At 47.5% G+C, this 21,660-nt stretch overlaps 1 protein-coding gene across 2 annotated transcripts in view; it reads right to left on the minus strand.

Moving 5' to 3' along the window:
- CNTFR (ciliary neurotrophic factor receptor) overlaps positions 1-21,660 on the minus strand; it is an 89,622-nt gene that overhangs the window by 17,945 nt on the left and 50,017 nt on the right. For both annotated transcript variants that reach the window (XM_053448717.1, XM_053448708.1), the window contains exons 5-7: positions 6,440-6,557; positions 5,683-5,849; positions 1,381-1,544 (exon numbers count right to left, since the gene is read on the minus strand). In XM_053448717.1, the coding sequence (XP_053304692.1) occupies positions 1,381-1,544; positions 5,683-5,849; positions 6,440-6,557 (449 nt within the window). The remainder of the gene's footprint in view (positions 1-1,380; positions 1,545-5,682; positions 5,850-6,439; positions 6,558-21,660) is intronic.

Below are 21,660 nucleotides of genomic sequence, written 5' to 3' on the forward strand. Positions count from 1 at the left end.
TTCCCGGCGGCGAAAAGAAAAGAGACGTCGGGCCACAAAAAGACTCATTAATCAAGAAAACATGAACATAAATGGACATGCGCTTTATTCGCACCTTTGCCATCAGACGCAGTGGCGGCACACGGTGCGCGCATGTCCAATCCCCACAGGTTATTTACCAACGCTCCCGGGTGAGTCGGTGCGCAGAATATCAACGAAAACATGGCGTACAAGCTACTGACCCCCGGAGAGGGCAGAAAGGACAGGTGTGGTGGGTCCTCCTGCCCCAATACCCCATACTGATAGACAGCACCGAGGTGTGCGGCCATGTTTACGTGAGTAACGCGCCCGCTGAATGGCTTCATCAGACTGAGGAAGAACCCTCTACCCCCCATGATGCTCCCAGCCCCGTCTCTTCCCTATATAAATATTGAAATATGATGATTGTCGTCCATTTCAACCAGTAAAATATGCCAGTTTGCGTAATATATATACAGATTTATTAACATTAGTAAAGCTGCGCTGTTTCCCTAAGGCCTACATTTTACAGATTAAGCAAGCGATTTATATGTAATAGAAACTCCCTTACGTGTATCCCGTGGGAGCCGCCATCCTAACCGCCTGGTGTGCAAGATTATTCCTCCCCATTAAGTTATCTCTCCCCTGTAGGTTCACAATTGGCTCAATGCAGCCTTTGAAATATTGAGGAGGAGGAGAAGATAACGTCGGGACATTGATCAGATAAAACTGGCTCTGCCACAGGCTGCCACCGGTCTCAGCTTCTCATAGCTTTAAACTAAATCTCTACATCCTTACAGCGTCTCCTGAAATTCCCTCCTCCTCTGCCGCCATTTCATGAGATGAGAGTCTGGAGCGCGGCTCCCTGTCTCGGGTTTTCCATCCCGATAAGCGGTGAAATGCGTCGGGAGCTGGTTAGTTATTAAGGGGGAGTTTAAAGCGTTTTCTACATGAAAGATGAGATGGAGGATAAACACATCTACTTCTTGTGTCATTCCTGCGTTTGTTTTTTATGAGATCCATTTAACAGAAATGTTTACCAAAACCCCACATTTCACAGCCCAGTAAACTTAATAAACGAATGTAAAGGAGTTTGCAGACGGAAATAATCAACGCAGGCATTCTAAATGCTCCTTCCTATCTATATGGCAGCGGGAGCAGTCCGATTTACTTCCTGTTTTAGGGCTCTGCGTTTTTGTTCCTCCCCATTACGCTGCTCCTCCACTTGGGTGGAATATGATTGGTTGTGCGGGAGGAGAAGGGGGGGTTAGGGTAGAAGGAGATTTTTCTACCACGTCCCGCTGCTCTTAATAACGGATTTCATCAATTCTGGGTGAAATAACAAGCTGTATGAAAGCGTTGGCCGCGGGGGCCGTTACTCACGTGCTGCCACTGGTCAATGATGAGAGGCCGGTATCTCAAGAAGTATTTGAGCGGAAAAGACTCTGGGTCCGGCCACGTGGACGGGATCTGCCAGGTCACCTCCAGCCTGCGAGGGTTTTTGTGGACTGGCTTTGCCAAGACGTTTTCCGGAGGGTCGGGTTTCACTGCAGATAGAAAGAAGATGGAACCTCGTTATAGGACGACTGCCTCATATATTGGGGTTAATTCACTAAATCGTGAGAGAAAAACTCCACGGAAGAGCCAGCACTTGGCCGACAAGGTTACAATGAAGCGAGTGAACATTCATGTGGAGGGCCAGCTCGGACATCGGCGAGAAGAGGGTTGCTCTCATATAACACGGAGTGAATATAGAGAGCGGCCACTCTATGGAATCACCTTATTTAACGATTAAAACCCATAGGCAACAACCTCAACTTTACGGAGGAGACGCTAAAACAAGTGCTTTCCGCTTCAACAAATACACTTAAAGTTCAGAAAAACGTGTTGGGAACCGGCCGCCAACACCACAAACCCAACGTGTTTATAAAAAACTATAAAAGAGTTCTTTTTTTGCTCTTTTTTATGGTGCAGGAAAGGTTCCTAATGCTTCATGCGTTTGTCCCTCACAGGCACTCGGATACGATGACAATTAGGTGTGCAGGGTTTAGGAAAGAGGTTACAGGAGACCCAGGGACCGTCTCTCCGCCGCGCGTGGATTACTGAGGGTCTCTGCTTATTTTCGAGATAATGTATCAATTACCATACAAATGTCTTAAAGCCTCTTTAATCACTTAACGTTACGCTATCCAGCCATCATTAATCACCCCCCGCAGACGTTACATGAAACAACAGCCCTGCAAACACAGCAGTGTGTGGAATGACACGGCTGCTAATTGAGAGGAACGCTGTCTTTTTGCCCTTGTCTGTTCCTATAACGTGTCATGGCAGCTCTCTGCTCGCAGAGCGATAAGCCGGGGGAGCGCAGGTGCGGCGTGACACTCGCTTCTCGCTCGGAACAATCGCCGCCAACCTCCGGACCGCTGCATTGTTGTTCGTGTCGAAACGATGTTCCCTCGCGGCGATTCTCGGGTTAAGACCCTTTCAGATTCTAAGACGTCAACGCGAAAGCAGAGACACCAGAGAAGAGGGAGTTTGAGATCCCGCGCGTCGAGGAGCCCCAAACCTCAGCGATTTCACAGCCATGTCCAAATGTTCTTTTCCATGTCTTTCCAATTTAATTAGTTTTATTGGCGAGCGAGCAACACATGTGCTGCCAGAAGAAGCAGCGGCCAATGCAATTAAAAATATGGCCGGCTTTCCCGGGATGAGGTGTTTGACATCATGATGGGCTTGGAATGGTTCTTCGTCTCCTTTTCTCGCTCAGCCTTCTCTTTCTTCTGATCCCACCTTATTTTTCACGGTTTTCCGCTTGATCTTTTGCTCTGTGTGTTTCCACAGCTGGGATATTATATTTCTCTGTATTATGTGGATCTTTCTGTCCTCCGTCCGATTAAAACTGACCTTTCCACTTGTGGGAATGGCGCCACTTACAAGATGTGTCGCTTTCTCCTTTTTAATGAAAGCCGTAAAGTGTGCAAAACACGTTTCATATAAGGTTAAAAGACACAAGTTTATCAATGGACCCTTCTCGACCAGCAATACCAGACGACCAACAAAAAGGCTTGCGTTCCTCCTACGTTACGCTGGGCAATGGTGCCCGGTAGAGGTTCCTGGTACCGGCGTACTACTATTCAACAGCTTCGGTTCAAGGAAAAAAGGGCTTTGTTAATTAACACGGTAAAAAGAGCTAAATCCATCAAGTTCCTTTCTACTCCAGACCCAGAAGATCAAGAAAAGCACAGTGATTTCCAATAATGTCTCAACAACCTCTAACTAACCCCGTCCTTATAACCCGTTATATCCCTGTATATTCCTCATATTATATATTATATACTCTCCCCCCGTATAACTAATCCCGTCCTTATAACCCGTTATATCCCTGTATATTCCTCATATTATATATTATATACTCTCCGCCGTATAACTAATCCCGTCCTTATAACCCGTTATATCCCTGTATATTCCTCATATTATATATTATATACTCTCCGCCGTATAACTAATCCCGTCCTTATAACCCGTTATATCCTGTATATTCCTCATATTATATATTATATCCTCTCCGGCCATATAACTAATCCCGTCCTTATAACCCGTTATATCCTGTATATTCCCCATATTATATATTATATACTCTCCGGCCGTATAACTAATCCCGTCCTTATAACCCGTTATATCCTGTATATTCCCCATATTATATATTATATACTCTCCGGCCGTATAACTAATCCCGTCCTTATAACCCGTTATATCCTGTATATTCCTCATATTATATATTATATACTCTCCGGCCATATAACTAATCCCGTCCTTATAACCCGTTATATCCTGTATATTACTCATATTATATATTATATACTCTCCGGCCATATAACTAATCCCGTCCTTATAACCCGTTATATCCCTGTATATTCCTCATATTATATATTATATAGTCTCCGGCCGTATAACTAATCCCGTCCTTATAACCCGTTATATCCTGTATATTCCTCATATTATATATTATATACTCTCCGGCCATATAACTAATCCCGTCCTTATAACCCGTTATATCCCTGTATATTCCTCATATTATATATTATATACTCTCCGCCGTATAACTAATCCCGTCCTTATAACCCGTTATATCCTGTATATTCCTCATATTATATATTATATACTCTCCGGCCCATATAACTAATCCCGTCCTTATAACCCGTTATATCCCTGTATATTCCTCATATTATATATTATATACTCTCCGGCCGTATAACTAATCCCGTCCTTATAACCCGTTATATCCCTGTATATTCCTCATATTATATATTATATACTCTCTCCCCGTATAACTAATCCCATCCTTATAACCCGTTATATCCCTGTATATTCCTCATATTATATATTATATACTCTCCCCCCGTATAACTAATCCCGTCCTTATAACCCGTTATATCCTGTATATTCCTCATATTATATATTATATACTCTCCGGCCGTATAACTAATCCCGTCCTTATAACCCGTTATATCCCTGTTTATTCCTATTATATATTATATACTCTCCCCCGTATAACTAATCCCGTCCTTATAACCCGTTATATCCTGTATATTCCTCATATTATATATTATATACTCTCCCCCGTATAACTAATACCGTCCTTATAACCCGTTATATCCTGTATATTCCTCATATTATATATTATATACTCTCCCCCCGTATAACTAATCCCGTCCTTATAACCCGTTATATCCTGTATATTCCTCATATTATATATTATATACTCTCCGGCTGTATAACTAATCCCATCCTTATAACCCGTTATATTCTGTATATTCCTCATATTATATATTATATACTCTCCCCCGTATAACTAATCCCGTCCTTATAACCCGTTATATCCTGTATATTCCTCATATTATATATTATATACTCTCCCCCCGTATAACTAATCCCGTCCTTATAACCCGTTATATTATGTATATTCCTCATATTATATATTATATACTCTCCGGCCGTATAACTAATCCCGTCCTTATAACCCGTTATATCCTGTATATTCCTCATATTATATATTATATACTCTCCCCCGTATAACTAATCCCGTCCTTATAACCCGTTATATCCTGTATATTCCTCATATTATATATGATATACTCTCCCCCCGTATAACTAATCCCATCCTTATAACCCGTTATATCCTGTATATTCCTCATATTATATATTATATACTCTCCGGTCGTATAACTAATCCCGTCCTTATATCCCGTTATATCCTGTATATTCCTCATATTATATATTATATACTCTCCCCCCGTATAACTAATCCCGTCCTTATAACCCGTTATATCCCTGTATATTCCTCATATTATATATTATATACTCTCCAGCCCATATTTAAAGGCATCTGTTGGATCTGGTAGCGCAGAGTGGAGTGGATTCCATATATTTACGGCTCCTACTGTAAAGAATTCATTTCTGAACGGACGGCGTTTTTTTTCTGCGCAGCCCTATTAATGGGGAGGTCATGGCGCAGTGGCGGTTTTGTCCCTGTATGTATTTGTATAATGACTTCATATCTCTCTAGTGTAAAAACTGATTACAAACAAACATATTTCTACATACGTATGAAGTACATGTGCCTGTAAACATCGACATGCAGACACGGATTGCTAAATACATAGGATTAATAATAAAGCAGATTACCTATGGAAAACTCATCGAAAGTGATAGAGGTAGAATTCTTCCCCAACGCGTTTGTAACGGACACAGTTACTCTGTACTTCAGAGTGGAGAACAGACGGCTGTATTTGATATGACACCTGTTTTTGGGGAAAGGGTCTTTCTCGCAGAACAGGGGCTGAGAATCATGCCTAAAAAACATAAACAAAACTTTGATTTACTCTGTTATATCAGAAACATAACCCGCCAACAGATCGGCCCCACCCGGCCCCCGTCTAGTCGCCCGTTTCTCCTGCTGTAAAGACTCAAACCTTAATCAGTCGTTGGTCTCGTCTTAGATTCAGGAGCCGTATGTTTATCCCATGCATGTTTAATCCCCTCACTGTATTACCCTCTACCACTTCTGCTGGGAGGCTGCTCCACTTATCTATCACCCTTACCACTATAACCACCTACTACCCTCTTGACACAGAAACCCTAAAAAGCAATGCTAGAATTAGGCTTGTTTTCCTTAATTACGTATCTTGGTTTAAGAAGACAGACAGTTTAGGGTAATGATGTCGGCTGCCTACCTGCTGAGGCATTAGTTTACATTATTTGTTATACGCTGGAGGGGGGTCTTTTATTATTATCTTCTATTTATATAGCACCAACAGTCTACGCAGCGCTTAATACAAGACATATATTCAAGGGGTCTGACCAGACGAGAATTGACAGACTGAGACAAAACGATACGTTAGGTGGAGAGACTCGGCTCGCAGGCTTACGATCTCGTACTCACATGACTGTGATGTTGAAGGAGTTGGGGATGTTGGTGGGACTCGGGAGATGCCAGTTGCAGTAGAAGGACGCTGGGTAATTGTTCGACCGACACATCAGGATGGGCTCCTTGGGGGGATCTACAGGAAAGAAGCAAAGATTTCAGACATCGTTCTAGGGGCTCGTACGGGGTTCCCACACAGATCACGTGTGACGTTTCACGTGACCGGGGGGGGGTCAATCGTATTTTCTTATGGAAGCTTAACATACAAACGGTGAACTTTCCAGGGACCGGACCTGGCAATCTGCGGAGCGATTTCTGCACGATTTTTAATTAGGTTTTTTTTCCATCAGCTTTAATCAAGAAGCCAAAACAGGCCCAATTATTTATTCAGATTGGATTTGTCTTTAAGGAAAAAATATGAAGTATAATATAAACTAACGCAGCATGCATGCGCAGAACACCTCTCTGCAGTCACAGGTTACCGTCTGGTTATATACTCTCCCGCACGTATAATAATCCTGTCCTTATAACCCGTTATATCCCTGTATATTCCTCATATTATATATTATATACTCTCCCCCCGTAAAACTAATCCCGTCCTTATTACCCGTTATATCCTGTATATTCCTCATATTATATATTATATACTCTCCCCCTGTATAACTAATCCCGTCCTTATAACCCGTTATATCCCTGTATATTCCTCATATTATATATTATATACTCTCCCCATATAACTAATCCCGTCCTTATAACCCGTTATATCCCTGTATATTCCTCATATTATATATTATATACTCTCCGGCCGTATAACTAATCCCGTCCTTATAACCCGTTATATCCTGTATATTCCTCATATTATATATTATATACTCTCCGGCCGTATAATTTATCCCGTCCTTATAACCCGTTATATCCTGTATATTCCTCATATTATATATTATATACTCTCCGGCCGTATAACTAATCCTGTCCTTATAACCCGTTATATCCTGTATATTCCTCATATTATATATTATATACTCTCCGGCCGTATAACTAATCCTGTCCTTATAACCCGTTATATCCTGTATATTCCTCATATTATATATTATATACTCTCCGGACGTATAACTAATCCCGTCCTTATAACCCGTTATATCCCTGTATATTCCTCATATTATATATTATATACTCTCCCCCGTATAACTAATCCCGTCCTTATAACCCGTTATATCCTGTATATTCCTCATATTATATATTGTATACTCTCCCCCCGTATAACTAATCCCGTCCTTATAACCCGTTATATCTCTGTATATTCCTCATATTATATATTATATACTCTCCCCCGTATAACTAATCCCGTCCTTATAACCCGTTATATCCTGTATATTCCTCATATTATATATTATATACTCTCCCCCCATATAACTAATCCCGTCCTTATAACCCGTTATATCCTGTATATTCCTCATACTATATATTATATACTCTCCGGCCGTATAACTAATCCCGTCCTTATAACCCGTTATATCCCTGTATATTCCTCATATTATATATTATATACTCTCCCCCCGTATAACTAATCCCGTCCTTATAACCCGTTATATCCCTGTATATTCCTCATATTATATATTATATACTCTCCCCCCGTATAACTAATCCCGTCCTTATAACCCGTTATATCCCTGTATATTCCTCATATTATATATTATATACTCTCCGGCCGTATAACTAATCCCGTCCTTATAACACGTTATATCCTGTATATTCCTCATATTATATATTATATACTCTCCGGCCGTATAACTAATCCTGTCCTTATAACCCGTTATATCCTGTATATTCCTCATATTATATATTATATACTCTCCGGACGTATAACTAATCCCGTCCTTATAACCCGTTATATCCCTGTATATTCCTCATATTATATATTATATACTCTCCCCCGTATAACTAATCCCGTCCTTATAACCCGTTATATCCTGTATATTCCTCATATTATATATTATATACTCTCCCCCCGTATAACTAATCCCGTCCTTATAACCCGTTATATCTCTGTATATTCCTCATATTATATATTATATACTCTCCCCCGTATAACTAATCCCGTCCTTATAACCCGTTATATCCTGTATATTCCTCATATTATATATTATATACTCTCCCCCCATATAACTAATCCCGTCCTTATAACCCGTTATATCCTGTATATTCCTCATACTATATATTATATACTCTCCGGCCGTATAACTAATCCCGTCCTTATAACCCGTTATATCCCTGTATATTCCTCATATTATATATTATATACTCTCCCCCCCGTATAACTAATCCCGTCCTTATAACCCGTTATATCCCTGTATATTCCTCATATTATATATTATATACTCTCCGGCCGTATAACTAATCCCGTCCTTATAACCCGTTATATCCTGTATATTCCTCATATTATATATTATATACTCTCCCCGTATAACTAATCCCCTCCTTATAACCCGTTATATCCTGTATATTCCTCATATTATATATTAAATACTCTCCGGCCGTATAACTAATCCCGTCCTTATAACCCATTATATCCTGTATATTCCTCATATTATATATTATATCCTCTCCCCCCGTATAACTAATCCCGTCCTTATAACCCGTTATATCCTGTATATTCCTCATATTATATATTATATACTCTCCGGCCGTATAACTAATCCCGTCCTTATAACCCGTTATATCATGTATATTCCTCATATTATATATTATATACTCTCCCCCCATATAACTAATCCCGTCCTTATAACCCGTTATATCCTGTATATTCCTCATACTATATATTATATACTCTCCGGCCGTATAACTAATCCCGTCCTTATAACCCGTTATATCCCTGTATATTCCTCATATTATATATTATATACTCTCCCCCCGTATAACTAATCCCGTCCTTATAACCCGTTATATCCCTGTATATTCCTCATATTATATATTATATACTCTCCCCCCGTATAACTAATCCCGTCCTTATAACCCGTTATATCCCTGTATATTCCTCATATTATATATTATATACTCTCCGGCCGTATAACTAATCCCGTCCTTATAACACGTTATATCCTGTATATTCCTCATATTATATATTATATACTCTCCGGCCGTATAACTAATCCTGTCCTTATAACCCGTTATATCCTGTATATTCCTCATATTATATATTATATACTCTCCGGACGTATAACTAATCCCGTCCTTATAACCCGTTATATCCCTGTATATTCCTCATATTATATACTCTCCCCCGTATAACTAATCCCGTCCTTATAACCCGTTATATCCTGTATATTCCTCATATTATATATTATATACTCTCCCCCCGTATAACTAATCCCGTCCTTATAACCCGTTATATCTCTGTATATTCCTCATATTATATATTATATACTCTCCCCCGTATAACTAATCCCGTCCTTATAACCCGTTATATCCTGTATATTCCTCATATTATATATTATATACTCTCCCCCCATATAACTAATCCCGTCCTTATAACCCGTTATATCCTGTATATTCCTCATACTATATATTATATACTCTCCGGCCGTATAACTAATCCCGTCCTTATAACCCGTTATATCCCTGTATATTCCTCATATTATATATTATATACTCTCCCCCCCGTATAACTAATCCCGTCCTTATAACCCGTTATATCCCTGTATATTCCTCATATTATATATTATATACTCTCCGGCCGTATAACTAATCCCGTCCTTATAACCCGTTATATCCTGTATATTCCTCATATTATATATTATATACTCTCCCCGTATAACTAATCCCCTCCTTATAACCCGTTATATCCTGTATATTCCTCATATTATATATTAAATACTCTCCGGCCGTATAACTAATCCCGTCCTTATAACCCATTATATCCTGTATATTCCTCATATTATATATTATATCCTCTCCCCCCGTATAACTAATCCCGTCCTTATAACCCGTTATATCCTGTATATTCCTCATATTATATATTATATACTCTCCGGCCGTATAACTAATCCCGTCCTTATAACCCGTTATGTCCTGTATATTCCTCATATTATATATTATATACTCTCCGGCCGTATAACTAATCCCGTCCTTATAACCCGTTATATCCTTGTATATTCCTCATATTATATATTATATACTCTCCGGCTGTATAACTAATCCCGTCCTTATAACCCGTTATATCCCTGTATATTCCTCATATTATATATTATATACTCTCCGGCCGTATAACTAATCCCGTCCTTATAACCCGTTATATCCTGTATATTCCTCATATTATATACTCTGTATATAAAGGTGTGACGAACCCTGTCTGATCTTCACTGTTATTATTATTATTATATTTATGTGTACCCGGTTTGAATGTGGATTCAGCCCCAGCCTTCAAAGAGACGATCCTATAATCTGGCTGGGGCTCTTAATCATCCAGCACAGCCCTGTCTGCCCAGACGGCACCCGCACTACAGGGGGGATAACACAGGTGGGAGAAACCCATTGTATCCCTTAATCCCCTCACCTGATACATCCCCTGTATACTGATGGGATTTGTGAGGGGATGTGGCTGATGGGATTTGTGATGGGATGTGGCTGATAGGATTGGGGGTTGGGTTCGGTGCACAGTGAATGGAGATTGTATATAAGTTCTGTGTGTTTGTAATAAAGGGAGTTCTGTTTTTAACCTCAAAGCATGAAGTTCTGTCTCATGATTGAGGGAAGTGCTGGTCTGTGACTGCTTTCTTCGGACAGCCACAGCGTGTCCGCTTACTGGGAGAGGGAAGGAGCTGACGGGCGGATGTGTCCAGTCTGGGGCACAGGACGATCCGTTACATTGGTGGCAAGCGGTGGGATCTACTCCTTCCAGGCCAGAGCGGACCAAAGCAACTAGCCGCAGAACAAAGTTATACCCTGGCGAGGAAGAGCCAAACGGATCCACAGATGGAGTGGATTGAACAGTCACCGGGATGCGGGGTGACTTGGAGGGGAGTCGAGACCCTCGAATCGGAGACTCCAGTATGGGAGTTTGAGAGACGGACCCGAGCCCGGCTCGTGAGATGGAGAGCGGCCCTAGAAAAGTGGAGCGCCCGCCAAGGTAGACATCTGCCCACCCTAGAACAACGAATCAGGGACCAGGTGAATGGGAGGTGTGACGGAAGCCTCCATCACTGGGGCCACTGGAGAAGCCTGACTGCCAGCCTCCTCCCTATTGACTATGGGCCCTGGGTTTGTAGAGACTTCTGTGGCTACCCCCAGCAGTATCTTCTCATCACTGGCTGAGGGGATTATCTCCAGCAGACAGCCAGGGTCTGCCACCAGGGAGTGACCACCATTGTTTTAGTCTAATGTATAAATCAGTCTCCCCCACCTATTGTATTGTTAATCCCGTTACTGCCCCTGTTGTCTCTGGGAGGCAGATTAAGGGGGTTGTTTGTGTCCCAATATCTTGTTTTATGTAAATGTGTGTTTTCTGGATATATCCAGCTCTGTGTGTGAGAAATAAATCAGTCTTCGTTTGGTTTTACCCTACACTGAGTCTCGGCTAGTGACTGGGGAACCGGGGAAAGTGTGTTGTCCCAGGCTAAGGGAGCACAAGACAGCGGAGGTAGTCGGTCGGACTAGCCAGCTCCGTTACATTGGTGGCAAGCGGCGGGATTTCTTCTTAGTCTGAGGGACACTTACTTTCTACCGGGATTGACCGACAGGACGGCAGACTTCGGTCGCCTTGACGAGGACATGGATGTGGTATCAGAATTCCAGGGGCTGCTGCGGGTCATCCTCTCCTGCTACACCACTGCTCTGCCTACAGAACAACACCAGAACCTGAGGCAAGTGGTTCGACGGTCAGTTTGGCAGAGGGCTGTTATACGCCGGGGTCAGTGTCTTCCAAGCTCCGAACAAAAGATTAGAGACCAGCGGGAACTACGGATGTCATTCCTGGGACAGCAACCCCAGGAGCAATGGGTATCCGAATTGGACAAGCTGGTCCAGCAGGAGGTAGAGCTGGAAGATCACTATAGGGCTCTGCAGTGGTATACAGAACAAGCATATTGGGGAACTGCGAAAGATTGTTCTCCAGAGGACTATGACTGCGGTGGCCCTGGATTATTATGGGATAGTCTTCAGGAGGATCCGGACTTCGGCAGTACAGCGGAGTGGCGGATCGAGGACATCCGGGATTTCAGGGAGTGGGACCTCCCAGATGCACTAGGACTTAAAGGTGATTTAGACTTTTTAATTACACAGGAGTGGGAACTGGAGAAGGCATATAAAAAACTGTTCGAACGCGTTCAACAGAATGCCCCAGTGTCCAGGGATTGTGTGGATTTTGTGGATGTGATTGAGTGGTCAGCTGAGGATGTTGACCCAGGCGGGGTGGATGGGACTGCGGTCTCCACCCCTGAGTCAGAGGGATACTGGGCAGCTAATCCAGATCCGATACTGGAGCTGTGCGACTGTGCTCCACAACCGGATCCAGAGATTGTGGATCTAACTGATGTAACATCTGAAGATGTTGGTCCGGGAGGGCTTGCAATTGGCTTTCCTTCCCAGGGAAAGGAAGAAAGTTTTCTGGGTGTAGTGGATGGGACTGCGGTCTCCACTAGCACCCACCCAGCTGAAGAGCTAGCAACAGGGCAGAGCGCTGCTGGCTTCTGCCCCACACCTTCAGTGGCTACAGGGATCCAGGGAGATGCGGCACCCGGCCCATCTCCCCAGCGGCAGCTCACATGTCCGGGAGCGGAGGAACCGGTCCTCCCTCCCCAGCGGCAGGCCGACCCACAAGATGCCCTAACCCCAGCTGAAGTGCTGGCAACCGGGCAGAGCATCGCTGGCCTCTGCCCAGCATCTACCAAAGCTGCAGGAATTCAGGGAGATCCAGCAGCCGACCCGCATCCCCAGCTGAAGCAGGGAGGTGGAACAGCCGATCCATCTCCCCAGCGGCAGAACCTAATTCCAGGACCGGATCAACCTGAACTCCCTCCTCAATGGCAGCAGGAGCACCAGGGAGGGGATGCAGGAGGCATCACTCCCCAGCGGTACCCAGGAGATGGCGCAGCCGGCCCATCTCCCCAGAAGCAGCAGGAGTACCAATTTTGGGAGGGCATTAATGGGCCAAATAAACTGACTGACTACGGAGTCAACCCGTTTGGGGTCTCATCCTATGTCAGTCCAATTCAAAGGGGGAAGAATTGTGACGGAAGCCTCCATCACTGGGGCCACTGGAGAAGCCTGACTGCCAGCCTCCTCCCTATTGACTATGGGCCCTGGGTTTGTAGAGACTTCTGTGGCTACCCCCAGCAGTATCTTCTCATCACTGGCTGAGGGGATTATCTCCAGCAGACAGCCAGGGTCTGCCACCAGGGAGTGACCACCATTGTTTTAGTCTAATGTATAAATCAGTCTCCCCCACCTATTGTATTGTTAATCCCGTTACTGCCCCTGTTGTCTCTGGGAGGCAGATTAAGGGGGTTGTTTGTGTCCCAATATCTTGTTTTATGTAAATGTGTGTTTTCTGGATATATCCAGCTCTGTGTGTGAGAAATAAATCAGTCTTCGTTTGGTTTTACCCTACACTGAGTCTCGGCTAGTGACTGGGGAACCGGGGAAAGTGTGTTGTCCCAGGCTAAGGGAGCACAAGACAGCGGAGGTAGTCGGTCGGACTAGCCAGCTCCGTTACAGGAGGCTCTACTTGTTCGGGGGACCTGCATCTCCAGGTGAGGTTGCAGAGCTAGAGAGGCTGGTCCGACAGGAGATTGGGCTCGAAGAGGAGTACCGAGCCATATACTGGGAAGCCCGAGGCCCGCAGCGAAAATCCAGAAAGCCCCATTCTCCGGAAGGGATGGATGTTGGCGGGCCTGGCCTGTTGTGGGAGGCATTCGAGGAAAGGGGTGTCTTTGGCAATGGCAACATGGACCGATGGTGTGACATTAGTGACAAGCGCCGGAGAGCCCTGCCGCCCACTGCAACAAGTGAACTCAGCCAAGACCTTGAGAGACTAGTAGACAGAGAATGGTGCCTCGAGGCAGAATACTTGGCGCTGTTCGAGGGGAGCTACGCCCTGCAGTGTGAGCCGACAGATGTCACAGAGCGAGCTCCGGAGGCCGCTCACTGTAATGGGCAAGCCTCCGGACTTGAAGGTTCAGCCACTCTGCCCCTGGCATTGCAGCCAGAGCCCGAAGAGGTGAAAGTGGGCAATCACTTTTGGGAGGAAGTCTTCCGGGCGATTATGGACCGCGTGCAGTCGCCGGAATTTGAGGCAGCGGTCTATGGGTTTCCACTAGAGGCGGCAGAAGCGCAGACAACAGGGCAGAGGGACGCTGTTCTCTGCCCAGCACCATGCGCCCCTCCTACTCCGGCTGAAGCGCCGGCAGCGGGGCAGAGTGCCGCTGGTCTCTGCCCGCCCCACAGTGAAAGGTCCCTGCCTGCTAGCAGGGACCCACCAGGGCAGTGCGACGCGATCCTCTGCCCAGCACCGCAAAATGCCAGACCGGCAGAAGAGCCGGCCACGGGGCAGAGTGCTGCTGGCCTCTGCCCGCCCCACAGCGAAGGGTCCCCACCTGCTAGCAGGGAACCACCAGCGGAAGAGCTGGCCACAAGGCAGAGTGACGCTGTTCTCTGCCCAGCACCGTTCCCTGCACAAGGAGAAGCACTGGCAACCGGGCAGAGAGTCGCTGACCTCTGTCCTGCACTGCTTACACCCCCATTATCTGGCTCTCCCCAGCACGAGCATCCGGGAGGGGGCGCAGGCGGCGACCCTCCCCAGCGGCTGTCACCAATTATGGGAGGAAGGGCAACCGGCATTCCTCCCCAGCGGCATGGTCTAGTGGGCAAAACGAGCCCCAGCTCGGAGAGCCAGGTAGGGGTAAGTGAAACTGCTGCTGCTTTGGAGTGGGCTCTTGTTGTTTGGGTGGGGGAATGTGGAGCTGTCTCGGGACAAGCCCGTAGTCAGGGTAACCATGGGAGGATTCCATCAGGTTGGGAGGGAGCCGAGTCTGGGCTGAGGGCCCAGAGGGGAAAGGAAGCCCTGGAGAAAGGTCTTCCATGCCTGCAGAGGAGACTAAAGAGGGCTGCCCACTGGAGAGGCTTCTGGGCTGGCCTCTTACCCTTTGACTACGGGCCAGGCCTAGGAGCCTGGATGACTGACATGGGGCTGCCAGGGTGCCCCAGAGGCCGCACGCCCGCTCTCCCTACCCCGCAGGACTAGAGACAGTAGAGGCCCGGTCATCCCCAAGCCGATCCGTTAGGGATCTGGCTGTGTCTGCCGGACGTTTGCACAAGAGGGGAGTAATGTGACGAACCCTGTCTGATCTTCACTGTTATTATTATTATTATATTTATGTGTACCCGGTTTGAATGTGGATTCAGCCCCAGCCTTCAAAGAGACGATCCTATAATCTGGCTGGGGCTCTTAATCATCCAGCACAGCCCTGTCTGCCCAGACGGCACCCGCACTACAGGGGGGATAACACAGGTGGGAGAAACCCATTGTATCCCTTAATCCCCTCACCTGATACATCCCCTGTATACTGATGGGATTTGTGAGGGGATGTGGCTGATGGGATTTGTGATGGGATGTGGCTGATAGGATTGGGGGTTGGGTTCGGTGCACAGTGAATGGAGATTGTATATAAGTTCTGTGTGTTTGTAATAAAGGGAGTTCTGTTTTTAACCTCAAAGCATGAAGTTCTGTCTCATGATTGAGGTAAGTGCTGGTCTGTGACTGCTTTCTTCGGACAGCCACAGCGTGTCCGCTTACTGGGAGAGGGAAGGAGCTGACGGGCGGATGTGTCCAGTCTGGGGCACAGGACGATCCGTTACAAAAGGCATCTATTGGATCTGATCGTGCAGTCTCTGTGGGGAGTGGATTACTGCTTTTGCTGTAAAGATAATTTTTTGATGTTTTCGGTGAAAATTATTTTTTCCGGGTCTGAACGGATGACGTCTTGCTGTTTTCGCCTGATTTCCTGCGCGGAGAGTGCCGTCACCTGTATACTTTTTATTTAAAAGTATTGGGGGGTTTGCCCCGTGTTTTAAGATCGCGGAGGTTCACTAAAGAGCGAGTGTATAGATGACAAATAGCATCACCTCACCTCGGGCCGACTAATCCTTTGCTCCAACGTCACGTTTCCTTCGTTAATTCCTTTGTTTGGAAGGTGATTACGAGGGAAGTTAATGATTTTAATCTCCCAGCGAAGGATTAGCGGCACTTTATTTCGAGATAATGGAATTCCTGTTAAACTCCAGCTAAGAGGAGTCGGGGGGAGCTTAGTGAAAGTGTATCCCTCGGTGAAACGTGTTACCAGATCAGCAGGTGATAATCGCCAGGCCCTGCTCTTCCCACAAATCCTCTTCATTATTCGCTGTCTCTGCCAACACATCACGGACCGCTAACCAGGGCAGGGAATCAGCTGTCAGCCCGACACCCAGGGGCCGACGCGGCTTTCTACACACGCGGCCCTGGAAGTCAGGCTGCAGAAGGACGTTCCTTGGGGGGTTACCCAGGATGGAGGACAAGAGACGCTTTCTCCCTGCTTTCTAACGGTCACGGCAGCAACAGAGGGCTCTGCTGGAGATCAACAAGAGATTTACATTTTATAAACCCTACCGAGCCGGTTCTTCATGTTCAAGAAGGGCAACACAGAACACAAGAGACCCCGAACACGGGGAATCCAACGCAGCCACACGAGTCCCCTCAACATAACCCATCCAGAAATACACGCACTATATATATATATATACATATGCACATATATAGCCAGACACGCTGTAAGCAGGTCATTCTACCCCCAAACATCCTTCTCTCTCCTCGCCGCCACTAATGGACGAGCATTATCTTCCTCCGAAGCTTTCTTGATCCTTATAAATAATGGAGAGGGTGAAGTCTCCTTGAGTAATTTTCTCTGGGGCTTGAAGCGCTCTGACTCGCCTCGCTAAGAAGGATTCGCAGATATTACTAAGTGAGACGCGGAACGGTCTCGCTGTCCCGGGGTAATTTCATGTACGCCAAATGTCTTCCATATGCTGGGATTTTACGGCAGCCTTAAAGGGCCACGCGTGCCACGGGGGGGGGGCCTTATTATTAGTATTAATGACTAAATTACATGTTATTGACCCAGTTGGCTGTGCAGCGCTCTCGTGGTACCACTGACCCGGACCTGAGGCTGAGAGGGTTAATGGTGCCTGTCTGTGCCCCCGCCAGGGGTAAAGCTGCCGGCTGCTGGGTTACTTGGCAGTCACGCCAAGCGATGGATGCTCTTTATCTCAGTAAGGCAGACGGCGGAAGGGCATCCCAGCCGAGGGGCCGCTGCGAGCGGAGCGTGTGGGATGGCGGCTGCCATATGTCGGGAGGCGATGTTACGGAACGAGCGTGGGGGGTCTCGTCACCGCGAGGGACCCCCACACACGGCGGCGTTACGCAAAGACGCTCTTTATCTCTGATCGTGTATAAAAATGCGCCAGTTTTGCCTGATAATAAAGTAAAATATGAAGCATTGTATTCCAGCGGAATTCATTAATTAGTCGCCCCGGGCAGCCGCCGCCGTCACGCTTTTTCGCCGGGCCTCGACGCGCCGGGATCGGCCAAAGTGATTGCGGCCCTTAAGCTAATGAGACGTTTCAACGAAATCCACGGCAAGGCGGTGATTCTGTCTGCAGTCCCCGGCACCTGGCTGCCAGTCCACGGGGTATTCCACGGGGTATTCCGATACCCCCGAATCCATCTGCTACACATTAAGTAACAATTGCTTTTATTTAATGCTTTGGTGAGGAGATGAGGCCGATGTTTCCTGAAGGCAGAAGCGGCTCAGAACGCACCGCGGAGACGTTAAACATTCACACAAAGGATTATTGTTCAAAGAAACCGGAGCCGATGCAAAGAGAAACCCAGAACCCGCCGGCCCCATCCGGCCCCCAATTCTCCTGCTGTAATGCATGTTTAATACCCTTGCTGTATTACCCCCTACCACCTCTGCTGCAGACACGTTTCGCATCACGCTAACCCCGACAGACAATACGCTACGAGCCCCACGCCGGGGCCCTTAACCCTTCGTGGCATTGGACGCGGCACTTGAGATGCCGACTGCTATTATGGATCCGTTTAAGCTGCGACAACCAGATCTGAAGATATCCAGGGATGATGGCAGCTATTGCTGAGGGAGACAGTTTTCGATGCGTTACATCTTTCTGCCACGTGTAACATTTTATGAATATTTTCATTACAAAGTAGCAATCCCTGTACCTTAACAGCACTGTGTCCGGGGGAAGAGCGGAATAACAGCCTCCCAGCAGAGGGGGTAGAGGGTAATACAGTGGGGGGCATGTAAACATACATAGTATAGGTGGTAGATAAGTGGACAGCCTCCCAGCAGAAGTGGTAGAGGCTAATACAGTGAGGGTATTAAACATGACTGATTAAGGTTTGAGTCGTGACAGCAGGAGAAATGGGGAGACTAGACGGTGGCCGAACAGGGCCGGTCTGCTGACAAATTCTGTATGTCTAAGAAGTCGGTCCCTTCACGCCTCCTGAACCAATCAGCTTCCATTAAAGCGGAGGAGCAGCACACCAGGGGCAGGTAGTCATGCGCAGCGTACTCCAGTCGTGCCAACGGCTGCTCACGCTGCTCACTAGTAACACGTGAGTTACACGCAGACTCGGGACGCGACGAGCCGCTTTATCTGCCCCGCGGTGGGCTTTCTCTGCACTCACCCGGGCAGCTGGCTATTATCCATCTCCGTCACTCCATGTTATTTCCAGGCCGCCCTTTGCACCGAGCAGATGTCTGAATCGCGCATGGACACATTCCGGAGATGAGTGCGGCCCCCGCCGGACGGAGCGCCGCGTGATGACAGACACCTCGGGCTCGTGTAGCCGCAAATCACTCATCTTCGGGACTTCAGAGGCGCAGATGTGGAGAGCGAGTCGCTTTAAATCGATAACAGATTCTCGAGTCCGGAGTAAATCTTCGCGTTACCGACAGACTCCTCGGGACGGGGCGAGCCGCGCGAGGGAGAACGGCTGTACGGGCGCCGCCGAGTTACCCCGCGCGGGCACCATTTACCTGCGCGGCCGCAGGCTTACGAGGCTGTTTTATATGTTCTATGATGTCATTATAAACTTTAGGATGGATTTTGCCCCTCTGGCATTCACCATACAGGTTCCACCACTCACACGACCTCACGACACGGAAGCTTCCTGGCGGCCATACGGGCCGGCTTCCCGCGGTAGGCGGACACATTGGATGTATGTCACGCGGTATAAGAGTCCTCGTACATCAAAGCGCGGTGGGTGACCCCGGCCCCCCGGCCCGTCCGATGCAGCGCGGGGAGCCGTTGATCGCGTCTTTCCGTTAAGCGGCTGGGGAGCGGATGGAACGCGCGGCCCGACGGCTACATCATCTCCTAAACCTATGGCTTAAACCCTTCTGTGCCACGAGGAATCCTTGGACCGATGCAGGATGAGCCCCTTGAGCCCCAATAGGAAATGTTTTAAAGCTCTCATCCGGTCCCTGTCCTGCGCACTGCGACTCCCACCACGCTCAGGCGGTCTCTGGCTGGGGAATGTAGTTGAGAGACACCAGCCGGCGCCCGACACGGAGTAACGGCTCACGCGGTTCTAAACGCGCGGACAACGAAAAAGAGCGAGCGGGGCGACGACCGACCGTTTCTCCACCCGTAAAAAGCCACGCCGGGAAAAGACTTTTAACGGGGGGCCTCAGGAGACGATGCGGACGGTAGCGATAATTCCCATTATCCTTCTACAACACCCGCTCCACGGCACCCGCTCCACAGCACATCACCCACTCCACGTCACCCGCTCCACAGCACATCACCCACTCCACGTCACCCACTCCACAGCACGTCACCCGCTCCACGGCGCATCACCCGCTCCACGGCACGGCACCCGCTCCACGGCACGGCACCCGCTCCACGGCACGGCACCCGCTCCACGGCACATCACCCACTCCACGGCACGTCACCCACTCCACGGCACCCACTCCACAGCACGTCACCCACTCCACGGCACCCGCTCCACGGCGCATCACCCGCTCCACGGCACGTCACCCGCTCCACGGCACGTCACCCGCTCCACGGCACGTCACCCACTCCACGGCACGTCACCTACTCCACAGCACCCTCTCCACAGCACCCACTCCACAGCACGTCACCCACTCCACGGCACCCGTTCCATGGCACGTCACCCGTCATAAAGAAATATTAATCGTTGAAAATGCGCGGCGTCTATCCATATCCACAGGGGGGCATCAGGTTTGCGCTTCTTCTTCGGGGTCCCACTCTGAACAGGGATTGGTGGCCCCTTCTCACACGAAGTCGTTTCTGGGGAGTTTCTGTGGGACTCGGGGGTCTGTACGCTGCGCTGGAGGGGATGATGCTCGGCTTCCAGCTCTGAGGGGACGGTTCTGTACACGGCCGGACGAGTTTGGGGAGGAAGAATTTGAGCGGCCGCACAGAACCCCGACCTCAACCCCATTGCACGCCTTCGGGATAAACCGGAATAGAGATCGCGAGCCGGGCGTCTCGCCCAACATCAGCGCCGGACCTCACAGACGCTCTACTGGATGAATCTCGTGGAAACCGTTATAAGGGGGGGATGACTTCATATAAACGTCTGTGTTTAGGATATGATGTCATCGAAGCCCCTGTTGGTGTAATAGGCAGGCGTCCGTGCATGCTGTGCTGATAGAATCGAGGCGTTAATATTCCGCGTCCGGTGAGAACAGAAATATCTCTGCAGAGTTTTGAAGGCGATCTGATGGCCCCCCCACCCAGGGGGAAAAAGCGAAGGGAAAATCCCTTTATGTGGGTGTCCGGGGGGCCGTGTGCCCCGACTCGCGCTGGATACGCGTCTACAGATTCTCTCTTGACACAGAATCTTGTGAATGGAAATGTTACAGAAAGCAGTAAATCCCCCCCGATTAGAGCGGCGTTATCCGGAGCCCGCGGCGATCGGGGCGGAATAACAAAGCCGTTTATTTCTCTATTTACTGTAAACGTGGGAGAAAAAAACAGATTACGGAGAAGAAATAAACACGGATCACAGGGGCTCTGTCATACGCGGGACGCACGGCAACAGAAATAAACACACGCGCACATCAAAGGGTTAAGTGGAGGTCATGCGCTGCCAGGAGTTCTGGGATTTGCATATGCAAATTAAGTGAGTAACCGGAGGATGTGGCTGCGCATGTTTATTG

This window comes from Spea bombifrons, chromosome 1 (assembly GCF_027358695.1).
Source record: "Spea bombifrons isolate aSpeBom1 chromosome 1, aSpeBom1.2.pri, whole genome shotgun sequence".
Lineage (NCBI taxonomy): Eukaryota > Metazoa > Chordata > Amphibia > Anura > Pelobatidae > Spea > Spea bombifrons.